Here is a 25318-nt window from a genome sequence, read left to right on the forward strand (position 1 = left end):
ATGCTGCTAATGTTCAAGGTGATTCCAAATTGGTAACATGGCAGATATGTAGGTAATCCAGTTCTGTTTTGCACCTCCACAAACTTTTACTATGTAACTATCTGTGCTTAGATTTCGTGAAGATTGAGAAAGACGAAACTGTAGCACAAAAACAACAAATAAAAGCTCAGTGCAGCCAGCAATGGGAGTCATCATCCAGGTAATCCTAAATTACTTACAGTATCATATATTAAACACAGACTAGTTAAGTAAGATGCTAGTCATGCCAGTGGTGGCGTCCTGGAGGAGGTTTATAGATACTGATAATAGGTTATATTCATATTCATTCATATGTGAGGGGTATAATGTTTGTATAGGGCAGTTTTGGGTCTAGTGGCAATTTTTTGGATAATATAGCGGCACTTTGCACTTGCACTTGATGCTAGATTGTATAACTAAGACCCTATATTCTAATCAGTCTGTATGTGCATAGCCTGTCCAATGACTTTTGTTTGTGGGACTGTAGTAAATGTGATTTTGTTGGCATTAGTCAAATCCTCCAGGACAGCCACTATCTTTTAAAGTATGGTTTTGCCTTTTTAATGGGTTTTATGTGATGTATGTTTAATAAAGATGATTTTGCTATAAAAACTCAGCATTAGTGTTTCTTTGTATAACTACATCTGTACTACAGTACAATATCTACGCTGTTCTGTTTTGCAGGAGTAGTAAAGGTCTTGCTGATAAAATGGCACGTGTGCGTGGAGTTCCACTGTGCACCCCAGAGGCATCAATGAGGTATACTTATATTCCAAACCTGATTCATGCCGCCTCATTTTCACACTCTCTAGAACAGGGGTGTCAAACTCAAATACACAGTGGGCCAAAATATTGGACAAAAATTGGACAAAGTCGCGGGCGAACCTTGATAATTATCCACAGCCAGCCCTCCGCAGTAATCTCATATAGTAGCCAGCCCTCCGCAGTAGTCTCATATAGTAGCTAGCCCTCCCCTATAGTATTATATAGTAGCCAGCCCTCCCCAATAGTATCATATAGTAGCCAGCCCTCCCCAATAATATCATATAGTAGCCAGCACTCCCCAAGAGTCTCATATAGTAGCCAGCCCTCCCTCATAGTCTCTTATATAGTTGCCAGCCCTCCGCAGTAGTCTCATATAGTAGCCAGCCCTCCCCAACAGTATCATATAGTAGCCAGCCCTCTGCTGTAGTCTCATATAGTAACCAGTTCTCCCCAACAATCTCATATAATAGCCAACCCTCCCCAATAGTGTCATGTAGTATCCAGCCCTCCCCAATAGTGTTATATAGTAGCCAGCCCACCCCCATAGTGTCTTATATAGTAGCCATGGTGGGACAGATGTAATTAAAACTCTGAATTGCCTGGCGGGCCAAAAATAATGGCATCACGGGCCAGATTTGGCCCCCGGGCCAGAGTTTGACATGACTGCTCTAGAACCTGATTCATGACCCCTTATTCACATATTCACAGTGCCCAGCATTTACATCTCTGATGATGCAGGTAGTCAACCGAATAGTAAAATTACCATATGCCAGGAATGGGGGGGCTTAAAGCAATAAAATAAAAACTAATATATCTAATATGGCTAATGTGGCTAATATGGCTATGGCTAATATATCCACAGAAACTGCGGTGTACTAGAATGTTAATATACAGGGTTATCTGTTATTGCTTTATTCTGATAGGTAGATATTTTTCTTGTTACTTACAATGTTTATTTTTATTTGTTTCCAGTGCAGACCATAATGTAGTAGCCCTGGCATTAGGTAACCAGGTAAAACAGAGTCCTCCAAATACCCCACAGGGATTTAAAGGAAGTGAGCAACGAAGTAAACCAGGTTCCCCAGTGATGGGTCGTGGGGACACACCGATCACGCCCCCTGCTCGCTCTTCTGCACCTAGTCAGAAATTTGTAACCAACAAAGCCTCGATTGTTCGTCAGCAGGATTCCATGTAAGTACCTTTAACAAATGTGGTTTTCTCTATGGGATGCTGGAATCAGTATCCCATAGAGAAACATACAGAGCAGTGACTTCTGGTCTCTCCAGAGCAGCAGTAAGATGCAGCATGTCAGAGAGCGGCAATAGCATAGCCTCCTGCGGGGCAAAGAACGCTGCAACAGGGACAAAGCAGGTGAGTGAGTGAGTGTGGCATCCTAGTGCCACTCACCCGAAAAAATAAAATAAAAAAAAAAAGGGGAGTGCTTCTTTCAGGCTAGATTCGCATGACCTTTGGAACATGAAACTCATTGGGGGACATTTATGAACGTCAAAGCAAGGGTGTATGCCAGGAAGAAGGGGCAGATCTGCCCCTTCTCCCTGGAGTACGCCTGCTGTATCCCCAGCTCACCCAATGGGCGAGCAGGGGGGCACAGCAAGGTGGGGAGAAGGCGTGGCAGGCGTAAATCATGATCCAAATCTACACCTGCTGGTGATTTAGTGCGCCCGGCACAGGTCCGGGCACCCGGCCGGATTCACTGAGACGTGTACCTTTGTGAATTCGGCCAGAAGAAAGGGGGTGGGGCCTAAGTTAAGATGTACAAGTTTGTCGGTCTTCATAAAACCCCTTATTATTTCTAAAGGTTATACTTTTACACAGTAATGCACTTTTGGCAATTAACAGATCTCCAGAGAGCCCTCAACTACAGAAGCGGCTGTCTAGATGGGACAACCCCTTTAGAGTGAACATGTCATCAGAAAATGACCTGTAGTTTAAAAAGAGTTTTAAGTTTAACTTTTTAAAAGAATTTTGCTATCTATATTTAAAAATAATTCTGAAATTTTTCAGTTTCTATTTTCACTACTAGGTCTAAAACTGAAGCTTTCTGTTTTAAATGTGACAATAAGAAGGCTGCTGTAAAGTGAACAGTATAGCATTACAGCCAAAGGTGACACCAGTAGATAGAGGAGACAGTAACTGGTAAAGCTCAAATAGCTAAGCCTCTCCCTTCTTTGAGCGGAAAGCGGATCCACAACGGAATTTTACAGACGGAAATTCCACTGTGTGAAAAGCACAGCGCAAAGCCCATTGAAAACAATGGAAAAGTGCTTTGCACAATTTAAATGGGCAGATATTCAAGCGGAATTTCGCGCAGAATCCTCTCTAAAATCTGCCTCTTTTGCTCACTGTGCATGAGCCCTTAGGCTATGTTCATACTGCGTAAGAGAGAGGCCGTTCCGTGAAGAACCGGCCGGATAATCTTTGCAGCCGCAGAGTTCTGATGCGGGCGCATCCGTGTGTGCCCGCATCAGAACTCTCCACAGCACACTATGGAGTAAGCGCCCGAGGCCACTCGCTCCACAATGTGCACTGACAGGGTTTTCTGTGGCCGATGTCAGTTTTCTACGGCGCCGCAAGAGATCCCGGACAGAGCATATAATATATATTTATGCTCCGGCTAGGATTCCATAGATGTCTAGGCAACATACCTTTTCATAAAAATTATAGCCGTTGTTGCCAATGGCCGTAATTTTACGATAAGATACGTTATGTGAACATAGCCTAAGGGTGTAAATAATTGTAATTGTAATATATATGTATTTTCCTCTAAAAGATACATTGCGTGAACATAGCCAAAAAGAACATCTACCTTTCGCTGTAACCCCAGCAAATCTCTGCCTCGTTAATATTAATAGACCTGACAAGTGACCTGTGCTGTAGCTTATAAATATGCACACTGTGGGGTAGTAACTCCATGTAATATATATACTGTATTCAAAGCATTCAGACTAACTGAATAATAAATTACTGATGTAGAACGTAACGTAATGAGGTTATTGTTCATTGAGCTATATTTATTTGGATTTAATGCTGTTCATTTACAGAAAACAAAATCTATGTATTTGCACTTTTATGTTGCTCTTGGCTTTACAGCATGTCTTGTATGTCTTTTTATCTGCAGTCGTTCCACACCTCAATCCGACATACTAGAAATGGTTGATAATCCCCTATATGGTCCAGTGAACAGTTCCCATCAACTCGCAACACAGGGCCGACCACTGAAGCCTCCTGAACCCGCTACCCGTGTCACTCCTGCCATTCGCCAGCGATCTATGACTTGTTCATCTTCTGATAAGAAACCTGTTGCCCCGGATAAAACTGCAGCAAAGAACTTGGTGTCTGTTAACTTCAACCGCCCTGAAATATCTTTGTGTACATCCAAGCCTCGTCCCCCTGTTCCTGCTAAGCTCCAGGGTGGACGTGATGGTCAGCACACTTAGCAGGGCCACACCTTGAAGCACAGTGGTATCTCATTTATGTATTTTGTCTTTTTTTGACACATTCCAACTAGGATTTTTTTTAAATATATTTTGGTCCTTTCCATTTCTACTTCCATCCGTGAAATGCATAAACAGTACTTTATTTGGGAACAAATAAAGTAAAGCTCCCCTTTTGATCGGCAATGTCTTTATTACACATTAGTTTAAGCATGTGTTTTTGAAAAAAAAAAAAAAACAAGAACACAAATCACAAGTGTTAAACTTGTGGCCCCCCAGCTTTAGCTGTTCAGGCATGATGGGAATTGTAGTTTTTGACCGCTGGAGGGCTGCAAGTTTGATACCTGTGACCTAGATACTAAGGTGCTACGTCAATCAGGCCCAAAAACCCTAGGTTACAAATGAGAAAGTTTTGGATCTGTCAACTGAAACTAGATGGTTTCAAAATTAAAAAAAAGGTAATAATATTGCATTTGCTGCCTATAGAGTAATTGTCAATCAAAGGTGGAGCTTCAGTCGACATTTAGTGCTATACATAAAACCAGCATGTCTACTTGACTGTTACAGTCTATTAATCTTGTAGAGTGATTAGAAATTACTCATGCATTCCATATTGATACAACGAACGTTCTTTACATTACCACATTGAAATGTTAGACAGAAGCTTTGAAGGCCGACACCGGTACTGACCGGTAACATAGGGTGCACCCCATTTAGTCCGGAGCACAATTTTCTGTGGATGGGGATAACTTTTAGAGATGGGAATATCCCTTTAAGGGTACGTTCACACGAACTGACTTGCAGCGGAAATCTCGCTGCGAGTTTTGCAGCGAGATCCGCTACGAGTCAAGGTCCTGGCAGGCCACCGTCAATACATACTCGCAAGTAACCCCTTCGGCTGCCACTCGGCTCCCCCGCTGTCTGTGTATACATTACCTTTCTCCTTGCCGCACAGGGTTCCACCGTCCTGCTCTACCGCCCAGCCAATCAGTGTGTTGCCCAGCGGCAGCCACTGATTGGCTGGACGGGAGAGCAGGACGCCGGGACCCCGTAAGGCAAGGAGAGAGGAAATGTATACACAGACAGCGGGGGAGCCGAGCGGCAGCCTAAGGGGTTAAGGGGGCGGCTGCATTACATACTCGCAGCGGTCTGAAAGTATGTATTGACAGGGGCCTGCCAGGACCTTGACTTGTAGCGGATCCTGCTACAAAACTCACAGCGAACCCAGACTTATACTCAAAATCTACAAATATTGTTTTTAAAGGGATATTTCAATTTTAATGTGACCATTAAATGGAAGGCCCAACTCATGCCTTAGGTTGTATGTGGTATTACAAGGTATTGCGTAGTGTGAACAGGCCCTAATGAAACTAAGTAGAAAATACCAGATGCAAACTGAGGGCAAGAGTGGCGTGTTTTCCAGACAATTTTAGCTATGTTTTGCTAATCATGGATAACCTCTTTAGTATAGCTCATTCCTACTGTATACAGTATAAGGCCGGGTTTACACTACGTAAAAAACATGGCCGTATTTTATACTAACGGCTGTAGTTGCGCAAACGGCCATTATTTCCAAACGAACTGCCGTTGTTTGCGCAACTACAGCCATTAGTATGAAATACGGCCGTGTTTTTTACGCAGTGTGAACATAGCCTAAACTAGAGAAGCTCCACAAAAAAAGGCACATTTAAAAAAAAAAAAAAAAAAAACATTTCAGAATCTTGTCAGAATGGTCATTACTAAAGGTGAGTGAAAGTACCAACCTTTGGGCATTGATTAGTTTAGTCTAAGCAAGTTTGTCCCGCTTTCAAAGTGGTTGTCTTCAAAAGTCCACAATAGTAGTCTGAGATTTTTTAGGCCTAAATCCATCTTTTCCAGGCAGCGGGAGCACTTTGAGGACAGAACTAATTTGGCAAGACTAACCTAATCCACAGCCAATGGTTTGGATTCGGTGTCGGCTGGGGTTACTGTATTTTTACCCACCATTGGTCATATACCAAAATCTCCCATGGCAAGTGAACAAGGCACAGAATGCAGTAGTTAACCATGGTACTAAAGAAAAAAAGGAATATACTATCACATTATACTCATACAATAGGTATATAAACTTTTTACTGTTTGTAAATGATTGGTTTTTTTTTGCCACATTCTATACTTGCCACATTGTTCTATACTAAACATTATTTGAAGAACTTTAAATTCACATGAACAGTGCCAAAGTGTAACGTTTTATCTAATTTTTATTCTCTATACATGTCACATAGCAGGAAACTGCATAGATGACATTATCAGGTTTTATTTTATTATGTAGTGCTAGATTTTTATTGTAACATCCTCCCTCCCCCACTTATGAGTGCACTTTAAATATGGTTGGTACAGTGAGAAATGGTGAAATTCTAAGTGTACATGGCTTTTTTGAGGTCCGAGGTTTTGAAAGAAACAGGCCCATCTATGCACCCGTTACACTTACACTGATCACACCAGTAGTTGCATCGATATTGTTACTTCGAAATAAAGGGTAACATTATGAATAACTATGAACTGGAAACTAAGACATTATTGTGTAGGTACAAATTCTATGTATTTTATGGTCTGCATGTGCATTAGAGAGCACTATTCAGCATTACTGTAAATATCTAAGGTTTTACTGTTTTGTACATTTCTCTGGAAGAATATAATATTTAAATGTGAGCAGAATAAAAGTATTGCATTCAATGAAACAAATCGATCATTTCATTTATACCCTTTTTTTTTTTTTTTAATAAACTTTTTCTGATAGTTTCTGCTACTAACTGTAAAAGGGGGAAAGAGGGGTGACCATGTCGGCTAGGTAATAAAGGTGCAAAACAGGACACTGAACTAGGTATAGGCTATGTTCACACACAGTATTTTTGCTCAGTATTTTTGCAACCAAAATCAGGAGTGGACTGAAAACACAGAAAGGCTATGTTCACACACTGTTAAAAGTTAGAGGATGGCTACCATTTAATGGCAAATAATGTCCGTTATTTCAAAACAACAGGCATTTAAGCAAAAATACTGTGTAGGAATAGAGCCGCTGCGGATCTCTTCACTGTCACTTTAATTGCATAACATACTTGCAGCAGAATTGTCATCCCGCTGCGAGTATGTAAAAGGCAGCCCCCTTAGCCCCCCACAGCCGCTACATATATTACCGGTCCGCGCTTTGGCTTGCTTCAGGGTTTCCCAACGTCTCGACCTCCCACAGAGCAGAGTTTGTGCCTGTTACCAGTTACATTAAAAGAATCATCAAAAGGACAGAGCTACTATCTCTGACATATGTTATAAGAAACTTAGTTATGTATACGGACTGAGTAAGACACTGAGGGCTCTGTTCACATCTGCATCAAGGCTTCCATTTGTAACTCAGCCACCACAAACATCAGCCTCCAATGCACTGGAGTTCTGTCCTAGTCACTTAAGGGTATGTTCACACTGAGTACAACAGGTGGAATTCTAATCGGAGTCCGTGGCAGGGATTCCAGCAGATGTAGATTTGGATCAAGATTCATGCCTAAGGCTAATGCTGCGTTTACACTGAATGATTATCGTTCGAATTTTTGCATAAACAATCGCATTTGAGCGATAATCGTACCGTATAAACACTGGAAACGATCAAACGACAAGTGAGAAATCTTTCATTTTGATCTTTCAACATGTTCTTAAATCATTGTTCGTCGTTTGCTAAAAATTCGCAGATCGCTTTGTGTAAACAGTCTTTCCCCAATTTACCCAATGTAAAAGATGGGCTTAAAGGGGTAGTGCGGCGGTAAACAATTATTCACAGAATAACACACATTACAAAGTTATACAACTGAATGTCCCCCTTCCCCGTGTCCCACCACCCCCACCCGTGTACCCTGAAGTGTTGGGAGCTATACATACCTGTCACGTGCCGACTCGTCTCCGATCTTCAGTCTGCGATGTCGTCTTCAGACGGCCCGGCCGAATCCCTCCGAGCGCCCTGAGTGCCGGCCGCCCTCTTCAGCGTCATCAGATGCTCAGCCGCGATTGGCTGAGCACAGTTATGCTCAGCCAATCGCGGCTGAGCAGCCGATGACGCGGCAGAGGGCGGCCGGCACTCAGGACGGTCGGAGGGATTTGGCCGGGCCATCCGAAGACGACATCGCAGACTGAAGATCGGAGACGAGTCGGCACGTGACAGGTATGTATAATGCACTACACTTCCAGGTACACGGGTGGGGGTGGTGGGACACGGAGAAGGGGGCCATTCACAGACATAACATACATTACAAAGTTGTATAACTTTGTAATGTGTGTTATTCTGTGAATGATTGTTTACCGCCGCACTACCCCTTTAAGCAATCTTAAAAACAATCGCAATAACGATTTTTCTTACGAATTTTCTAACGATTTTTCTAACGATTTATTTGTCTAAACGCTGATCGTTCTAAAAACCAAATCGTTGCTTCAAAATCGTTAAACGATCGATTGGGCGAATTATCGCTCCGTGTAAACGTAGCATTAGGCTACCCAGTGCAATGTGCCGTGATGGACATTTCAAATACCGTTCTCGAATGGCTAGGTTATTTAAAAGAGAAGTCCAGTCTCTGACTTTTTTTTCCAAAACAGCCAGGTAGGAGGTGGGTGAACATAGCAACATGTACTTACCTCCCCAGGACGACACAAATAAGGTGAGTATAGAGCACTACACTTCCGGGTCTAGCGTGGGTGGGGGGAAACACGGGGAAGGGGGCCATTCACATACATAACATACATTACAAATTGTGTGTGTGTGCTATTTAGTGAATAATTGCTTACCGCCGCACCCGCACTACACCTTTAAAGTGTCACTGTTGTGTGTTTATATATATATATATATATATATATATATATATATATATAATTTTTTTTTTGTTTGTTTGTTTTTTCGTTTTGCAGAAATCAATAGTCCAGGCGATTTTAAGAAACTTTGTAATTGGGTTTATTATGCAAATATTCCATTATCTACATTCAAAAAGCTTCCCCCTCCCCCCCTTCACTGCTCATTATCAGGAAATCACAACTCTTTTACATCAGTCGAGCCCTGTGTAACCTATGGAGAGGGAGATTAGTTGCCAGCAGAGAACAAAGGATTACACAGCAGGACCTGTGTGAAAGCTAGTATTGAGAGGTCAGTGCTGACTTCAGAGGAGATACTCTTTGTTGTCTTGTTTTGGTGCCTCATCTACCTCCACCCCTCCCCTCACCATACGAGAACCATGAAGACAGGGGGGAGAGCTTCAAACTGCTTTTTCATGATAAAAATGCATTTTTCAGCTAATAAACCCAATAACAACGTTTCTAAAAATCACCTGGACTATTGATTTCTGCAAAAAATAAAAATTAAGAAATTAAACGACAGTGACACTTTAAGTGTAACTGGTTTAGTAACATGACAAGCCTTCATACAGCTCTGTAGATGGAAAAAAATAAATTGTCTCTTAGAAGGTGAAGAAGATAAAACGACAATGGATCCCAGCCGGGGCAGCACACACACTCTGTGGCCACAGGACGCGCTGTATCTCGCATGTTTCCTAATCGCGGGTAACCCAATGTGTCAAACCGCCTGCTCATCACAACGTCAGGGCACGTCACGTGGTATGCACGCGTTCTGATCACCTGACGCCTCTTGTGAAACCGACGTCTTTTGCCAATCAATGCCAATCACAACGTGGCCGGCGGCTGGCATGATCACCTGATGACCCTCGCCGCTGCCCGCCTGACACATGAATATATGTATTTCCTCCTGACACACCGCCCAGCAGCGGATATAGCCTCATCGCCTAAATATCGCTGTCGTTATTTGAGTCAAGAAAACGCTGAGTGTAGTTTGCAACACACATCGCCCTACGTGACGTCATCCGTGTGCGCCGAGGAGTGTATGGTTCCTGGGGAACGAGGCTATGGCGGATAGAGAAGCAAGCTGCGGGAAGAGCCTGAGCACAGGGTAGAGGGACCCCGGGGGCTAGGCTTAGTATAGTCGGAGGTCACAGTGGTGGTGGGGCGCTGGTTACACATTGCGGCTTTCCTGCTGACGGGGTGCTGGGCGTGTACACGTGACCTAGGCATCAGGCAGCTGCATATACATCAGTGTACACTTCCATAGAGCACCATGTGACAGCACCCCGGGGAGCGGGCACACAGCATGGCTGGCGGCTGCAGGGCAGGGGCCTATCCGGGATGGAGGCTCCACATCTCCCGGGAGCTGAGGAGGAGAGACCGGGAGCAGAGGCAGGCCTTCGAGGAGCTCATCCTACAGTGTAAGTGCCTCACCCATATATATATATATATATATATATATATATATATATATATATATATATATATATATATATATATATATATATAATCCTGTATACTGGGGTTCTATAACCTGTGGCTGTTACCACTCCTCCCAAAATGTTGTTGCAGAACTACAATTCCCAGCATGCCCTTAGTAGCAGGTGGAGAACACTGTGGTATCCAGTGATTGGGAAGGAGGAGGCCTGTCCTGGATTATATAATGTATACAGAGCGCTGGATAATCCTGGAAATACAATAAGACGAGTGCAGCGTTCAGGTTCATGTGACGGTCTGACCAGTCCAGTAATCTGCAGCCGCCTATTGATGATGTCACATTTGATACCTGCCCTCGCTGAGGATGATCTGGAGGTGCACTTAAAGGGGTTAACCAGTGTTAGAAAAACATGGCCACTTTCCCTCAGAGACAGCATCACTCTTGTCTCCAGTTTGGGTGGGGTTTTACAGCTCAGTTTCATTGAAGTAAATGAAGCTGAAAGGGGAACTCTGGTGACTTTTTTTTTTTTCTTTCTCTTTCAGATCAACTGATTTCAGAAAGTTTTGTAATTTAATTCTACTTAAAATTCTTTAGTCTTCCAGTACTTATCAGCAGCTGTATGTCCTGCAGGAAGTGGTGTATTCTTTCCAGTCTGACACAGTGCTCTCTGTCACCGGCTGAGGCAGCAACAGAGAGCACTGTGTCAGACTGGAAAGAATACACCACTTCCTGCAGGACATACAGCAGCAGATTAGTACTTGAGATTTTTAAATTGACTTATGCTGTGTTTACACGGAACGATTATTATTTAAGTGATAATTGGCTCGTGTAAACACAGTAAACGATCAAGCGACGAGCGAGAAATCGTTCATTTTGATTTTTCAAAGTGTCGTCGGTCGTTCGCTAAACATTCACAGATCACTTCTTGTAAACAGCAGCCGAAAGCATCCGAGTGCCGATCTCATTGATCTTTGCTGTATAAGTATACAGCAAAAATCTCAATGAGAGATCAGTGAGTATATACTAGAAGTGTTGTTATCAATAAAAAGCCCCCTCCCCTAATAAAAGTCTGGATCACCCCCCTTTTCCCAGGTCTTAATTAAAAGTAAATAAATAAACATGTTTGCTATTGCCGCGTGCGTAATCGCCCGAACTATTAATCACATTCCTGATCTCACGCTGTAAACGGCGTAAGCGCCAAAAAATCTCAAAGTGCGAAATTGTGCATTTTTGATCGCATCAAATCCAGAAAAATTGTAATAAAAAGCGATCAAAAGTCGCATATGCGCAATCAAGGTACCGATAGAAAGTAAACATCATGGCACAAAAAATGACACCTCATACAGCCCCATAGACCAAAGGATAAAAGCATTATAAGCCTGGGAATAAAGCGATTTTAAAGGGGTAGTGCGGCGGTAAAGAATTATTCACAGAATAACACACATTACAAAGGTATACAACTTTGTAATGTATGTTATGCCTGTGAATGTCCCCCTTCCCCGTGTCCCACCACCCCCACCCGTGTACCCGGAAGTGTGTTGCGCTATACATACCTGTCACGTGCCGACTCGTCTCCGATCTTAAGTCTGCGATGTCGTCTTCGGACGGCCCGGCCGAACCCCTCCGAGTGTCCTGAGTGCCGGCCGCCCTCTTCAGCGTCATCAGCTGCTCAGCCGCGATTGACTGAGCCAAACTGTGCTCAGCCAATCGCTTTGTAATGTGTGTTATTCTGTGAATAATTGTACCGCCGCACTATCCCTTTAAGGAACATATATTTGTTAACAATTGTTTGAATTTTTTACAGGCCATCAGATAAAAGAAAAGTTATACATGTTATATATCGTTTTAATTGTAACGACTTGACGAACATATATAACAAGTCAGTTTTACCCCAGGGCGAATGGCGTAAAAACAATAACCCCCCAAATAAAAGAAATGCGTTTTTTTGTTCAATTTTACCACACATTGAATTTTATTCTGGTTTCGCAGTGTCCTTTATGCAACAATTCAGCCTGTCATTGCAAAGTACAATTAGTGACGCAAAAAATAAGGGCTCATGTGGGTTTCTAGGTGGAAAAATGCAAGTGCTATGGCCTTTTAAGCACAAGGAGGAAAAAACGAAAATGCAAAAACGAAAATTGGCTCTGCAAAACTGCAAAATCCCACGCAAACTGGAGACAAGAGTCATGCTGTTTCTGGAAGAAAGTGGCAATGTCTTTCTAATCCTGAATCCTTTAGTAATTTTGCAATCCAGGAGTTTACCTAAATCTTCTTCAGCTGCTTAATATTGTGTAGTGCCATCAGGACAGTAGGGAGGGTGGTATGTACTACCAAGAATTTAGCAGATTATTTGTAGTGCTACTGGCCTAAAAAGAAATTGTCATAGAGACCCAGTGGTTGGCTGAACAGCCTTTCACTTCAGAGAGTGGCTCTGAAGTTGTACTGTCAGCTGGAGGGAGGTGGAGAGGCCAGGAGGACACCAGGGAGCGTGGAGAGGTAACGTATACAGCTTAATTATGATATACAGCAAGAGCTGCACGGCCATTGCTAACAATGTCCGTGCAACCCATTCTGCCGTGCAATAGGCTCAGTAAAAGAGCTTGTTTACTGAAGTGTTCAGCCGTGTGACTGTTTACTCCTTCTAAACCCAGCAAAACAAGGAACGATGTGAAGGTTAGCGAACAATTAACAATGATTTTCGCTGCCTGCATACTCACAGAAAGATTGTTGTTTAAATTTGAATGATATAACGATTTTTCACACGATAATCATCCTGTGTAATAGGGCACTTAGAGGCCAAACCATCCCTGAACAATTTTTGCAGTGTGGGCAGGATATTATTCTGGTAAAGGGCACTGGTATTAGAGAATCCGGCTGCCATGAGGGGTGTGTACTACTTCTATATAATGTTTAGGAAGGTGCTATGTGCCAGAGTAAGGGTGGTATTACACGGAACGAATATCGTTTGAAAAATCGTTAAATCGTTCGGATTTGAACGATAATCATTTCGTGTAATAGCAGACAACGATTAAACGACCAACGAGAAATCTTTGATCGTTTAATAGGATCCGGACCTATTTTTATCGTTTGATCGTTCGCACATTGTTCGGTGGAATAAGAATTCACAGCTGAAACGTACGCAATAGCGACGACTAAACGACCGCAAGAACGATCATAAATAACGATCATCGTTTCGTGTACTTGGGCGAACAATTTCGGGTCGTTTGCCTTAGCGGTCGTTTAAGATCGTTAGTCGTCGGAAAATTGCTTGGTGTAATAGTACCCTAACAAAGTATTTTGATGGTTGCCCGTAGCCGCTCTCTTAGATTGAGGCAATCCTACTCTGTTTTTTAGCCTGTTTATAGAGAGTAATACGGATGAGCTTGTTAGGTGTAGGTGAGCGGATATGTCTGGAGCCGCGCTGTGTTCTCAGGGGATGGGGTCCTGATGGTTTCCTTTCTGGTATATATGGTCGACGCCTTATTTCCTGTATAGAAACTGTTCTTTCTACAAAGCCTTTGTATGTTACTAACTTGTCTGCTGGTAATTTACTGTTATTATTACTTTTATATTAAGGAATTTCACTAGCTTGGAGCTGACATAGGTTTCAGTGAGGATGCACAGGCAGTGAGATGTCATTCCTAGTAAATATCCCCTTTTGTGTGAATAGAGGCGAAGGTTGGCGACAAAGTTGGCTATATAGGTTAAAGAGGTTTTTCACCTTTAAAGTAACTTAACCCCTATGCACAGGATGGGGGGACAAGTAAGAGACTGCAGTGAGCCTCCGTACCCCCCAGCAATCTCCATATCGGCCCCCGACTCCTTAGTTGTGAATACAGCCGAGGGTAGGGCATGTGACCCACGGCTCCATTAGTTCTCTATGGAGCTGCTAGAGAGAGACGAGCAGCAGGGAACTAAGGAACAGAGTAGCGGGTAACGTGCCATACCCGTGGCTGTATTTGAAACAAAGGAGGTGGTGACCGGTCTGGAGATTGCCGGGGATGTGGAGGTTGGACCCCCCCCCCCTTTACTGGCAATCTCTTGAGCCCTAAACGGTGGATAGGGGACAAATTAGTTTCCCTTTAGGGTGCATTCACACCTACAGGATCTGCAACTGATTTTCTGCTGCAGATTTGCAGCAGATTTCATTTAAATACCTGAACACAACATTAAATCTGCACCAACAAATCTGCTGCGGATCTACTGCAGATCCTGTAGGTGTGAACGCACCATTAAAGAGATTTTCCACTTCAGCAGGTTATGCAAATCTGACCGCTAACCAGCTCCTTGTCTATTTTTCAGACCACCACTGTGACAACTATGGACAGGATGGTGTGTGTGTATATGTGTATATATATATAATATACAGTGGTTCCTTGGATTATGAGCATAATTCATAAGAAATCATAGAAATGCAGACAATTGGTTCCACACTCCAAAAATAATAATTTATTATTCTGAATAACATGTAAAACAAATGAAACAAACATTTAGAAACAGCAAAATATGTGATATTATTATTAGTTACTGTACAGTAATGGAGAGTATGAGAAACACAAGGGCTGACAGACTGCAGGCAACATGAGGGAATGAGCAGGGCAGATGTGGGCACAGTATAGCAGCACTCTCTGTCCAGGGAGAGAGGGGTTACAGCTATGGAGAGATTACCTTCACAGTCCTGTCCCCTGATGCAAGCCCCAGCCTGAAATGGACCTGCTATGATTTGGAAGGTGAGGGAGACTTCCTGGGTCAGAGTACAGTGCTGTAGACCCCGCTATGCAGACCATGCCCCTCTACCACTTACCTTCCCACCCAGTACAGGGAGCTCTTAAACCAAAGCAATGCTCTTAACCTCTTAAGGACGCATGACGTACCCGTATGTCATGCGCCCGTAGGAGGTGTTCAGAGCGGGGCCGTGCGGCGACCCCGCTCTGAACCGCCGCGGTTCCGGCTGCCCTTTGTAGCTCGGGACCGCGGGTATTAGCAGGCACGGTCCGATCGCCGTGCCCGCTAATACAGTAATCAGATGCAGCTGTCAAACATGACAGCTGCATCCGATTACCGGATACAGCATTTCCCTGGTGTCTAATGGGGGAGATCGCTCCTCCAGGACGTTGTCCCGGAGGAGCGATCTCCGTTACTGCTGCCGGCCGGGGACCGCTCCGAGATGGCGCAGTCCCCGTCTCAGCACTCGTTTGTTTTCGGCTCAGGCAGCCGAAAGCAAACGAGTGCCGATCTCATTGATCTTTGCGGTATAACTATACACCAATGAGAGATCAAAGTGTATATACTAGAAGTCCCCCAGGGGGGCTTCTAGTATATGTGTGTAAAAAAAAAAAAAAAGTACTGTTATAAGTAAAAAGCCCCCTCCCCTAATAAAAGTCTGAATCCCCCCCTTTTCCCAGGTTTTAAATAAAAGTAAGTAAATAAATAAACATGTTTGCTATCGCCGTGTGCGTAATCGCCCGAACTATTAATCACATTCCTGGTCTCGCACGGTAAATGGCGTAAGCGCCAAAAAATCCCAAAGTGCAAAATTGCGCATTTTTGGTCACATCAAATCCAGAAAAAAATGTAATAAAAAGTGATCAAAAAGTCGTATATACGCAATCAAGGTACTGATAGAAAGTAAACATCATGGCACAAAAAATGACACCTCACACAGACCCATAGACCAAAGGATAAAAGCGCTATAAGCCTGGAAATGGAGCGATTTTAAGGAACGTATATTTGTTAACAATGGTTTGAATTTTTTACCGGCCATCAGATACAATAAAAGTTATACATGTTATGTATCATTTTAATCGTAACGACTTGAGGAACATGCATAACAAGTCAGTTTTACCCCAGGGCGAATGGCGTAAAAACACATTCCCCCCCAATTAAAAGAAATGCCTTTTTTTTTTTTTTTTCAATTTCACCACACTTTGAATTTTTTTCTGGTTTCGCAGTATACTTTATGCAAAAATTCAGCCTGTCATTGCAAAGTACAATTAGTGACGCAAAAAATAAGGGGTCATGTGGGTTTCTAGGTGGAAAAATGCAAGTGCTATGGCCTTTTAAACACAAGGAGGAAAAAACGAAAACGCAAAAAACGAAAATTGGCCCCATCTTTAAAGGGTTAAACCAAGTCATAATTTTGAAAAACTGTGAGCTCTTAAACAAAGTTACTCTTAAACCAAGGTACCGGTCTGTGTGTGTGTGTGTGTGTATATATATATATATATATATATATATAGAATATGTATAGAGAGAAAGTGTTAAATATAGTGTATAATATGTATAAATATTTATACTATAGCTATGTATATACCAGGCAGACCACTGCTTTTAGAGCAGAGTGGTGGTCTGTAACCTAGACAACGAGGTGTGAACAAAGGGAGATAAAGAGCAGCATATCAGGAGAAGGGGGCAAGTTTTCTAAATGAATGTATGTGCAAAAATATTTAACTTGATGACCCCCTACAAGAATAACTATGTCAGCTGAGATGGGAATACCCTTTTAAGGATTCGTGGCGTACATTTACGTCATGGGAGTCTGTCACTTAAAGGAGAAGTCCGGCCAAAATTATTTTTTTATATGTTATTACTTATGGAAAGTTATAAAATTTTCTAATGTAGATTAATTTTGGGAAATGCTCATATACTGCTATTTTCCTTAATTTAGTGTATCAGGAAGTGTTAGAATTCTCTCAGATCCCTGAGGAAGCCGCTGGGCGGTGGAACGCATGGGGTGACTCTTGCCTATCTGACCTACTTTCCATATCTTTTAGGACTGTACATGGTGATCGTTTTCATTTTCTCATTTCATGTGTATACCATTATGGTGATGTCATATGTCATAGGGATCCTGCTTAGGCAGTTTTGCTAGACTTTAACATTGTTCATACAGTCCGGGGTCAGTGTGGTTGATTAGACCTTGCTGGAACACCGGCAGGTCTCATGTTGACATTTTAAGTGTTTTTAATGTAGGGTAGTGTTTGGGGTTTGTCTCCCTTATTGCTTTACTCCTGCATAATTTATTTGATGGCATTTTTTGCATTATTTGTATTTTCGATAATGTTATAATAATAAAGTATTTTTGTAATGTGCTACCTTTTTGTGCATATGCTTTTGTCTTTTTGGGGGGTCAGATCCAGTGACGTCACGACGAATGGTGTAATTCCTATGGAGTGTCCAGCAGGGGGCACTCTTTATATAGAAGTCAATGAGTACCCCTGACTTCTATATATAGTGCGCCCCTGCTGGACACTCCATAGGAATTACAGTGTATGTGAATGTAATGTTATGTACTGTACTTTTGTGACTTCATGAATACATTTATGGAATACTTTGGGGAGCAAGTGTCCTTGTTCCCCAAAGTATCCCATAAATGTATTCAATGAATACATTTGCAGGGCACCGAGCAGGGAGGGAGAGAAGTGCCATCTACCTTTCCCCTCCCTCCCTCCCTGCTCGGTGCTGGGCACATATACAAGGTACTACTCCCCCATTATCATGCCCCCCGCCGCTCCCCCCCCCCCCTCCTCCCGGCTTTAAACTAACTATCGCGCCGCTGACTCCCCGCCGCCCGCGCCGCTCCTCACTATCCGGCGGGCCGCTGACTCCTTCCTTCCTGCCCGCCCGCACGCCCCGTTCCTAACACTATCTGGCCGGCCCCCGCTCTCTGCACTTGCATGCCGGCCGCGTCAGCCCGCCCCCACCCCAGCCGGGGACACCAGGAAGCGATGTGCTCCAGCTGGGGTGGGGGCGGGTTGATGCAGCCGGCATGCAAGTGCAGAGAGCGGCGGCCGGCCAGATAGTGTGAGAAACGGGGCGGGCGGGAGGGAGTCAGCGGCCGGCCGGATAGTGAGCAGCGGCGGGGAGTCAGCGGCGCGATAGTTAGTTTGAAGCCGGGAGAAGGAGGGGGAGCGGCGGGGGGCATGAAAAGCAGCCCCTATGTGAGCGGCGGCGGCGATGTGATAGTCATAGCACAGGTACTACTCCCCCATTATCTGCAGATAATGGGGGAGTAGTACTTTGTATATGTGCCCAGCACTGAGCAGGGAGGGAGGGGGGAGGTAGATGGCACTTCTCTCCATCCCTGCTCGGTGCCCTGCAAATGTATTCATTGAATACATTTATGGGATACTTTGGGGAGCAATGACACTTGCTCCCCAAAGTATTCCGTAAATGTATTCATGAAGTCACAAAAGTACAGTACATAACATTGCATTCACATACACTGTAATTCCTATGGAGTGTCCAGCAGGGGCGCACTATATATAGAAGTCAATGGTACTCATTGACTTCTATATAGAGAGCGCCCCCTGCTGGACACTCCATAGGAATTACACCATTCGTCGTGACGTCACTGGATCTGAGAGAATTCTAACACTTCCTGATACACTAAATTAAGGGATATAGCAGTATATGAGCATTTCCCATAATTAATGTACATTAGAAAATTGTATAACTTTCCATAAGTAATAACATATAAAAAAAATTATTTTGGCCGGACTTCTCCTTTAAAGTAGAAGTCCGGCCAATTTTTTTATTGTCGATAGTTCTCCCTTAAAGCCAAAGTTATATAACTTATTAATATAAAGTAATTCACGATTCCATGGCCTTACCATACTTTCTACAGCTGGGACGGCACCTCCCTCCTGTGGCCTGCGCTACTAGCGCTTTTAACTGAATGTGGACGTGGTAAGGGGGGAAAGGGACTGCTGACAAACGGGATGCTGGGAATTGTAGGCACACTGCTCTATGCCAAAACAGGGACTAAAACGCAAACAGTAAAAAAATTATAATTATTAAAAAAAAATAATAATAAAGCTATCAAAATACCAACAACTAGAGATTGCGGAACAAAAACTGACACCCCAAACAGCCCCATAGGTGGAGAACTAAAAGCACTATGGCTCTTAGGTGAGAAGGAAACCACAAAAATGAAAGTGTCCTGGTCCTTAAAAGGGTTATGCAGCATGTAATATTTTCTTATCTATTGCTGTTCTGTTGATAAACATAACAAACATAATATCCTTCTCCACGTTCCCCTGGTGCCCTGATATGTCCTCTCCAGTGTCCCCCGCTGACTGCAGCCTGGCTGCTTTTGAGACAAACAATGATTGGCTGAGTGGGCTGCCACTTCCAAGACAAGTTAGTCTCTGAAGTAGCCAGGCTGCAGTTAGTGGGGAAAACTGGCGATTGCGCCTCAGGACACAGAGGGAGCATAGAGATATTAGCATAACAAAAAAAAAATGGTTAAATGCTGGCTAAGGTAAACAAGAACAAAGAGACGGGCACTCTCCGACTTGCGTGAGTCTTTCTTCAGCTGAGGATGCCGAGACCACGTTCCCTCTCCCTCTTTTTTCTTGTTTATGTTTCTGGATTCATCTTTTACCTCGGACATGTTGCACCACCTGAGCATATAAAGCAGTGTCTTACATGTGCATTGTGATTGAGGGCTGCATAGCTGGCTTCAGTAGTGCAGGGTCTCTACCTTTTGGCCATATCTAAATGCTGCCTAACCCCTTTAAGATCCTTAAAGAATTAAGCCACTGTATAGTACACTGTGGTTAGACCTTACTGCATGTAGTGACTATGTCCATCACCTGATACTAGTATGGAGGTTAATGATCTCTACGGTTCAACTATGTATGGATATGTGTGTGTGTGTACACACATTATATATATATATATATATATATATATATATATATATATATATATATACATACACATACACACACACATCAGTCAAAATACCCAAATCTTTAGTGAGTGAAGGAACAGGTCTGTCAGCCTCGGATCTGTTGTTTTGTGGATAATATTGACGTCTGGCAGTGCAGCACAGATCAAGGGCACAGTGCTGCCGTTTCTGCCTCCACGATCCCTCGGGCGGGAGGATTCCTCTTGTGATAATTGCTTTTGTTCTCTCTCCACAGATAACAGGTTGCTTGAAAAGTCTGACCTTCAGTCTGTGTTGGCTGAACGGCTGCAGTCGGAGAAGTATGATCCGAGCCGGCATGACATCAGGTAACAAAGAACAAGTGTCCTGTGGTGATGGTGCACAAACTACTGTAATAAGTATTTGTGTATATACAGATGATGATCACGTTATTACGTCACACTGAAATCTAGAGACCTACTCCCCTCATCTGCTGTAACACATAGTAATACTGATTAAACCTATAGAAGCAAAACTATTTTTATAAGTGCTTCCTTTTTTCCGTTTTAAGACTTACAGAAAGTTTAGGTTTGCACAAACCTGATCACTCTCGCAGCCTTGAGAAGATGTATGGTGATGATGGAGAGGATGCAGCCCTAGGCTTTAAGGTTCAAGCGTCAAGCGATCAGGTTTGCACAAACCCAAACGTTCTGTAAATTCGCTCATCTCCAGTAGAACACACTAGCTAGTAATTTCCCTGTTACATTGTTCTTATGGGTGAATAATTATGTTTTGGTGGAAAAAGACCCCTCATATTACCTCTGTTGTGTTTTCTTTAGCCCAGGCTCAGATGGGATGCGAAATGAGGCTCTACTACAGGACATGAACCAGATGAGGATCAAGCATCAGGAGGAGCTGACTGATCTTCACAAGAAGCGTGGAGAGGTATCTGCTGTGCCAGAGGATAGAAACATTAAAGGGAATCTGTCAGCTCCTGGGCCCTACCTAAGTGCTAACAGTGTGCTGTAGCTGGCAGTCCCTGGTGAGCATGGTGCCTTTTTGGTAATTTTCCGTGCAGCGGATTATTTACAATCTTATGTCACAGAGTAGTTTTTCGTGCCACACTTGACATGCATCCTCCTCCCTCTTCATGAATAATCAATACTGTCCGGCCTCTTTCTCGCTCAGCTGTCAGATTGCAGATAGGAAACACTCAGGTATAATTGAATCTCTTCTCCCTAATGTGTTGGAGCTGTGGTCTAGGAGTAACTCACCTGTCTAGAGACCTGCCAGTAGTTCATTCTCTGTTTTTTCTCATTATTGTATCATTTTTAAGGTTATGTTCACACACAGTATTTTTGCTCAGTACTTTGGTCAGTATTTTGCAACCAAAACCAGAAGTGGATTGAAAACACAGAAAGGCTATGTTCACACTCTGTTGAAATAGAGTGGATGGATGCCATTTAATAGCAAATAATTACTGTTATTTTTAAACAATGTCTAATATTTGCCATTAAATGGCGGCCATCCGCTCAATTTCAACAGTGTGAGAACATAGCCTTTCTGTGTTCCCAATTCACTCCTGGTTTTGGTTACAAAATACTGCTCTGTGACATAAGATTGTACAGAAAATTACCAAAAAGGCACCATGCTTACTGGGGGACTGCCAGCTACAGCACACTGTCAGCACCTTGGGTAGGGCCCAGGAGCTGACAGATTCCCTTTAAAGAAAATTGAAATTTCTTTGAGAAAATAAAAGGCATTGCATAAAGCTCACAATTTTCTGGTCTCACAGTTTACTGGATATTTCAGATTCACAAAGTTATCCACTATTTACAGGTTAGCAAATAACAATCTGATCAGTGATCAGGTCCGACCACTGAGACCCCAATCACAAGAACAGAGGAAAACTGTCCTCCATATTAAAGGAGTTCATCATGCATGTGCGGCCTCCACTCCATTAATTCTCTGGGGCTTCCGAATGTAACCAAGCTTGGCTCTGTTCTCATGGCCAGTGTTGTCCTAGCGGTCAGATCCCCTATGATCTGCTTGTTATCCCTTATACAGACAGAGAATAACTTTGCAAAGTAGGAATAACCATTTAAAAGTATTTAGCATTGCATAACCCCTTTGTAAAAGATTATATAAGAAGAAGGCAGTCTGTCTGTGTGTGTGTATTACATGTGTTTAGTTGTTGTCAGCCTAGTTTTTACCATGGTCTGTGCAGCAAATCGAATATATTTCTATTTCTGTTCCTAGTCACATGTCACTTTGAGAGAGACGATGCCTCTAAAACAGTCTTTATCCTTTCAGCCCGTCAAACCAATAAACTCAGATTGGACTTGTTTAGCTGTAATAGTTCTGTGTAGCTGCAGGGAGAATGACTTTTCAGGCTATCACTTTCGATCCACTTTGCGTGTGCTGTCAGTAAATCTCTATGTCCCTCCCTCTTAGCTCGCTCAGACAGTGATAGAACTTAACAACCAGATGCAGCAGAAAGACAAAGAAATCCAGGCCAACAAGGAAACGTGAGTACAGGCTGCCCTGGTCTTGCCATATATTTTTTGTTTTGTTTTTTTAATTGATTTTTAAAAAAACTTTTGTACTTTCCTTTTTGCCTTTTTAGATTATGTATTATGGCTTTTTAAATATTTAAATTCCCCCTAGCATATCGAAAGACATATTATTTTCCTTGTGCCAGTTTTTCAGTAGTGCACTCCGACATGTGGCTCTCCAGCTTTTTCAAAACTACAGCTCTTCTTTCAGTGCATATTAGGAATTGTAGTCTTCCTAGAACTGGGGAACCATGAGTTGGGAATCACTGACATATAGTTTCAATATATACACAACTCTCAGCCAAAACATTAGACCAAGGGTGTCAGAACCATAGGAGCAGCCATTGTGGCTACTATAGGGCTCTGGGGAGAGGGACCTAGGCCAGGGTGGCTGCATCTTTTACTGAGTTTCAGGAACCTGTCTTCTCTCCTCTGGCCCTACAATGTAAGATCATTTTATTCTAGTATTAGAGGAGGGGGCACATAAGCAACAGATCCTCATTCCCAATTTTTCCCACGGATCCTTTTCACCTCTGCGCTAGACTTTTTATGTATTTTCGCTTTTGTAAGTTATATACACTCATATTGCCTGGTATCCCTTTATAGCACTGTTTTCTAATCTGGTTCTCAATGAAGACACTAAGGCTGTCACCGTTACAATAGACTGGCACTGACAGAGGAAAAGGCACATTTTGTCCAAAATATACACTATATCATACTTGACTCATGACAGGTGTCTTTAAAGGCGAAGTCTGGTGAAATCCAAAACTAGAGTGCAGGCAGGCGGTGAGGGAAACATAATAAAGTATACTTACCAGTCCCCGTGCCTGTGCAGTGGCATGTCAGAGGGCTCCCAGACCCTGCCAGATGTGATTTTCTCACAGCTTCGGGGCACAACGTGATGGTAAAGGGTGTGAAATAGACCGGTCAGCCAGTCAGTGACTGCAGTGGTGTCCGCCCCAGTCACAGACTCGCTGAGTCGGGCAACCATCAGCCGGGTCGTGACCTTGAAAGGAGAGGTGGAGAATGCTAGCAAGAGTCCTGTAACTATACGTTCTTTATTATGTTCCCCTCCAGCCCCTGCCCAAACTGAATTTTCTTTTTCCCCGCCGGACTTTTTCTTTAATGTAGGCTTTCCAGAAAGGGCACTGTTTAATTTTTTTTTTAACCAGAGCTTGGCCTATCCTAATAACATGACTTTACAGGATAGAAGAATATCAGCGTACCATCAATGAACTCCAGACAGAGTGCCAGGATTTAAGGAATAAATTACAGGAACTGGAGCGTATCAACCAGACCCTGAAGGACGAGTACGACGCTCTGCAGATCACCTTTAACGCACTTGAGGAGAAGCTGCGGAAAACGACAGAGGATAACCAGGAGCTGGTGACTCGCTGGATGGCAGAGAAAGCCCAGGAAGCCAATCGGCTCAATGCTGAAAATGAGAAAGACACAAAGTAGGGTTAATTTAATGTTCTCTGCACTCCAATTGCTTAATTACCTTTGGGAAATGTTGCTCGTCTTTAAGGGTGCGTTTACACGTACAGGATCTGCAGCAGATTTGATTGCCCAGAATTGATTTGCTTTGAATCTGCAGCTTCAAACCTGCGCCATCAAATCTGCTGCAGATCCTGTACGTGTGAACGCACCCTAAGGATTATTATAAGGCATTGGCTACCTATTGCTCCTACTTTGTGTCCTGCTTGCAACTAAAGAGGTCATCTGAGTTTAGGAGAAGGACACTGTTTAGTCCCCCTAACCCCCCACATCCACATCCAAAAAAATATAATAAAAAAAGGCTATGGTTAAGAGCCCAATCAGGACTAGAAACATCATTGTACAGTTTTATTTTTCGTGGTTATGAAGAGCTCCTGATTTTAATAGGAGGTTAGTGAAGAAAACGTAACACTTTTGGATTGCTCAGCGTAGTTGCTGGATCTTTCCCCTCTATAAGACTTTGTACTCTGAATCTAAAATTGTCTAATGTTTGGACAATTATAAATCAAAAGTAACCTAATAGGGATAAACTGGGGAAAACACCAATAAAACATTAAACAATTAATACCACACATGTGGTGAGCACAAAGTACAGCCAAGATTCTACAAAGCCACGCACGCACCAATCACGTGGCACTCCTGGACCTTAATCCACACCAATATTAATAAATGCGGTAGTGAAAGATAAAGATACGATCTCACCCACTCCGCTGTCCAATTCGTTCATGGTGTGTCACTTCATAGTCCAGTATAGTGCAGGAGTATACAGATACTCTTAGCAGTCCTCCTGTTCTCTCCCTGTATGCCCCTAATGTATATATGTATATGTTTCTACCCCTGCTCGCACAGGGTCCGTCGGGGCACTAGCCCTAACGAGTGCGACCCCTGCCCCAATCTACCCCTTGGGATACACTCCCTATAACAACCCTATATCTGCCTCCCGACGTGGCCCATTTTTATTGGAATTGCCAATAATCATCATGGGAATGGCAAACAAAAAGAGTAACTATATCTAGGTGTTAAAGTGCGTAAATAACAGAGTACCTAATTGGGGTCACAGTGGTGACTCCAAGAA

The 25318-nt window shown here is 43.1% G+C and overlaps 2 protein-coding genes and 1 long non-coding RNA gene across 6 annotated transcripts in view; 2 read left to right on the top strand and 1 right to left on the bottom strand.

Annotated features, from left to right (window-relative positions):
• Window positions 1-5103, top strand: part of INPP5D (inositol polyphosphate-5-phosphatase D) — a 73989-nt gene extending 68886 nt beyond the window's left edge. The window contains exons 24-27 of one of the 2 annotated variants that reach the window (XM_069975519.1): window positions 112-199; window positions 703-777; window positions 1756-1974; window positions 3923-5103. In XM_069975519.1, the coding sequence (XP_069831620.1) occupies window positions 112-199; window positions 703-777; window positions 1756-1974; window positions 3923-4241 (701 nt within the window). In that variant the 3' untranslated portion in view covers window positions 4242-5103. The remainder of the gene's footprint in view (window positions 1-111; window positions 200-702; window positions 778-1755; window positions 1975-3922) is intronic. The other variant, XM_069975520.1, reaches the window with a different exon arrangement.
• The window catches only part of LOC138795863 (uncharacterized), a 36457-nt gene extending 28896 nt beyond the window's left edge, over window positions 1-7561 (bottom strand). The window contains exon 1 of the long non-coding RNA XR_011363677.1: window positions 7415-7561. This is a non-coding gene — a long non-coding RNA (uncharacterized lncRNA). The remainder of the gene's footprint in view (window positions 1-7414) is intronic.
• Window positions 7562-9924: 2363 nt separating this feature from the next.
• Window positions 9925-25318, top strand: part of ATG16L1 (autophagy related 16 like 1) — a 35253-nt gene continuing 19859 nt past the window's right edge. For 2 of the 3 annotated variants that reach the window (XM_069975522.1, XM_069975523.1), the window contains exons 1-5: window positions 9926-10522; window positions 20469-20559; window positions 21031-21136; window positions 22646-22719; window positions 23952-24203. In XM_069975522.1, coding sequence (XP_069831623.1) covers window positions 10408-10522; window positions 20469-20559; window positions 21031-21136; window positions 22646-22719; window positions 23952-24203 — 638 coding nt within the window. In that variant the 5' untranslated portion in view covers window positions 9926-10407. Of the gene's footprint in view, window positions 10523-20468; window positions 20560-21030; window positions 21137-22645; window positions 22720-23951; window positions 24204-25318 lie in introns of all 3 variants that reach the window. The other variant, XM_069975521.1, reaches the window with a different exon arrangement.

The sequence above is a fragment of the Dendropsophus ebraccatus genome, chromosome 6 (assembly GCF_027789765.1).
Source record: "Dendropsophus ebraccatus isolate aDenEbr1 chromosome 6, aDenEbr1.pat, whole genome shotgun sequence".
NCBI classification, from domain to species: domain Eukaryota; kingdom Metazoa; phylum Chordata; class Amphibia; order Anura; family Hylidae; genus Dendropsophus; species Dendropsophus ebraccatus.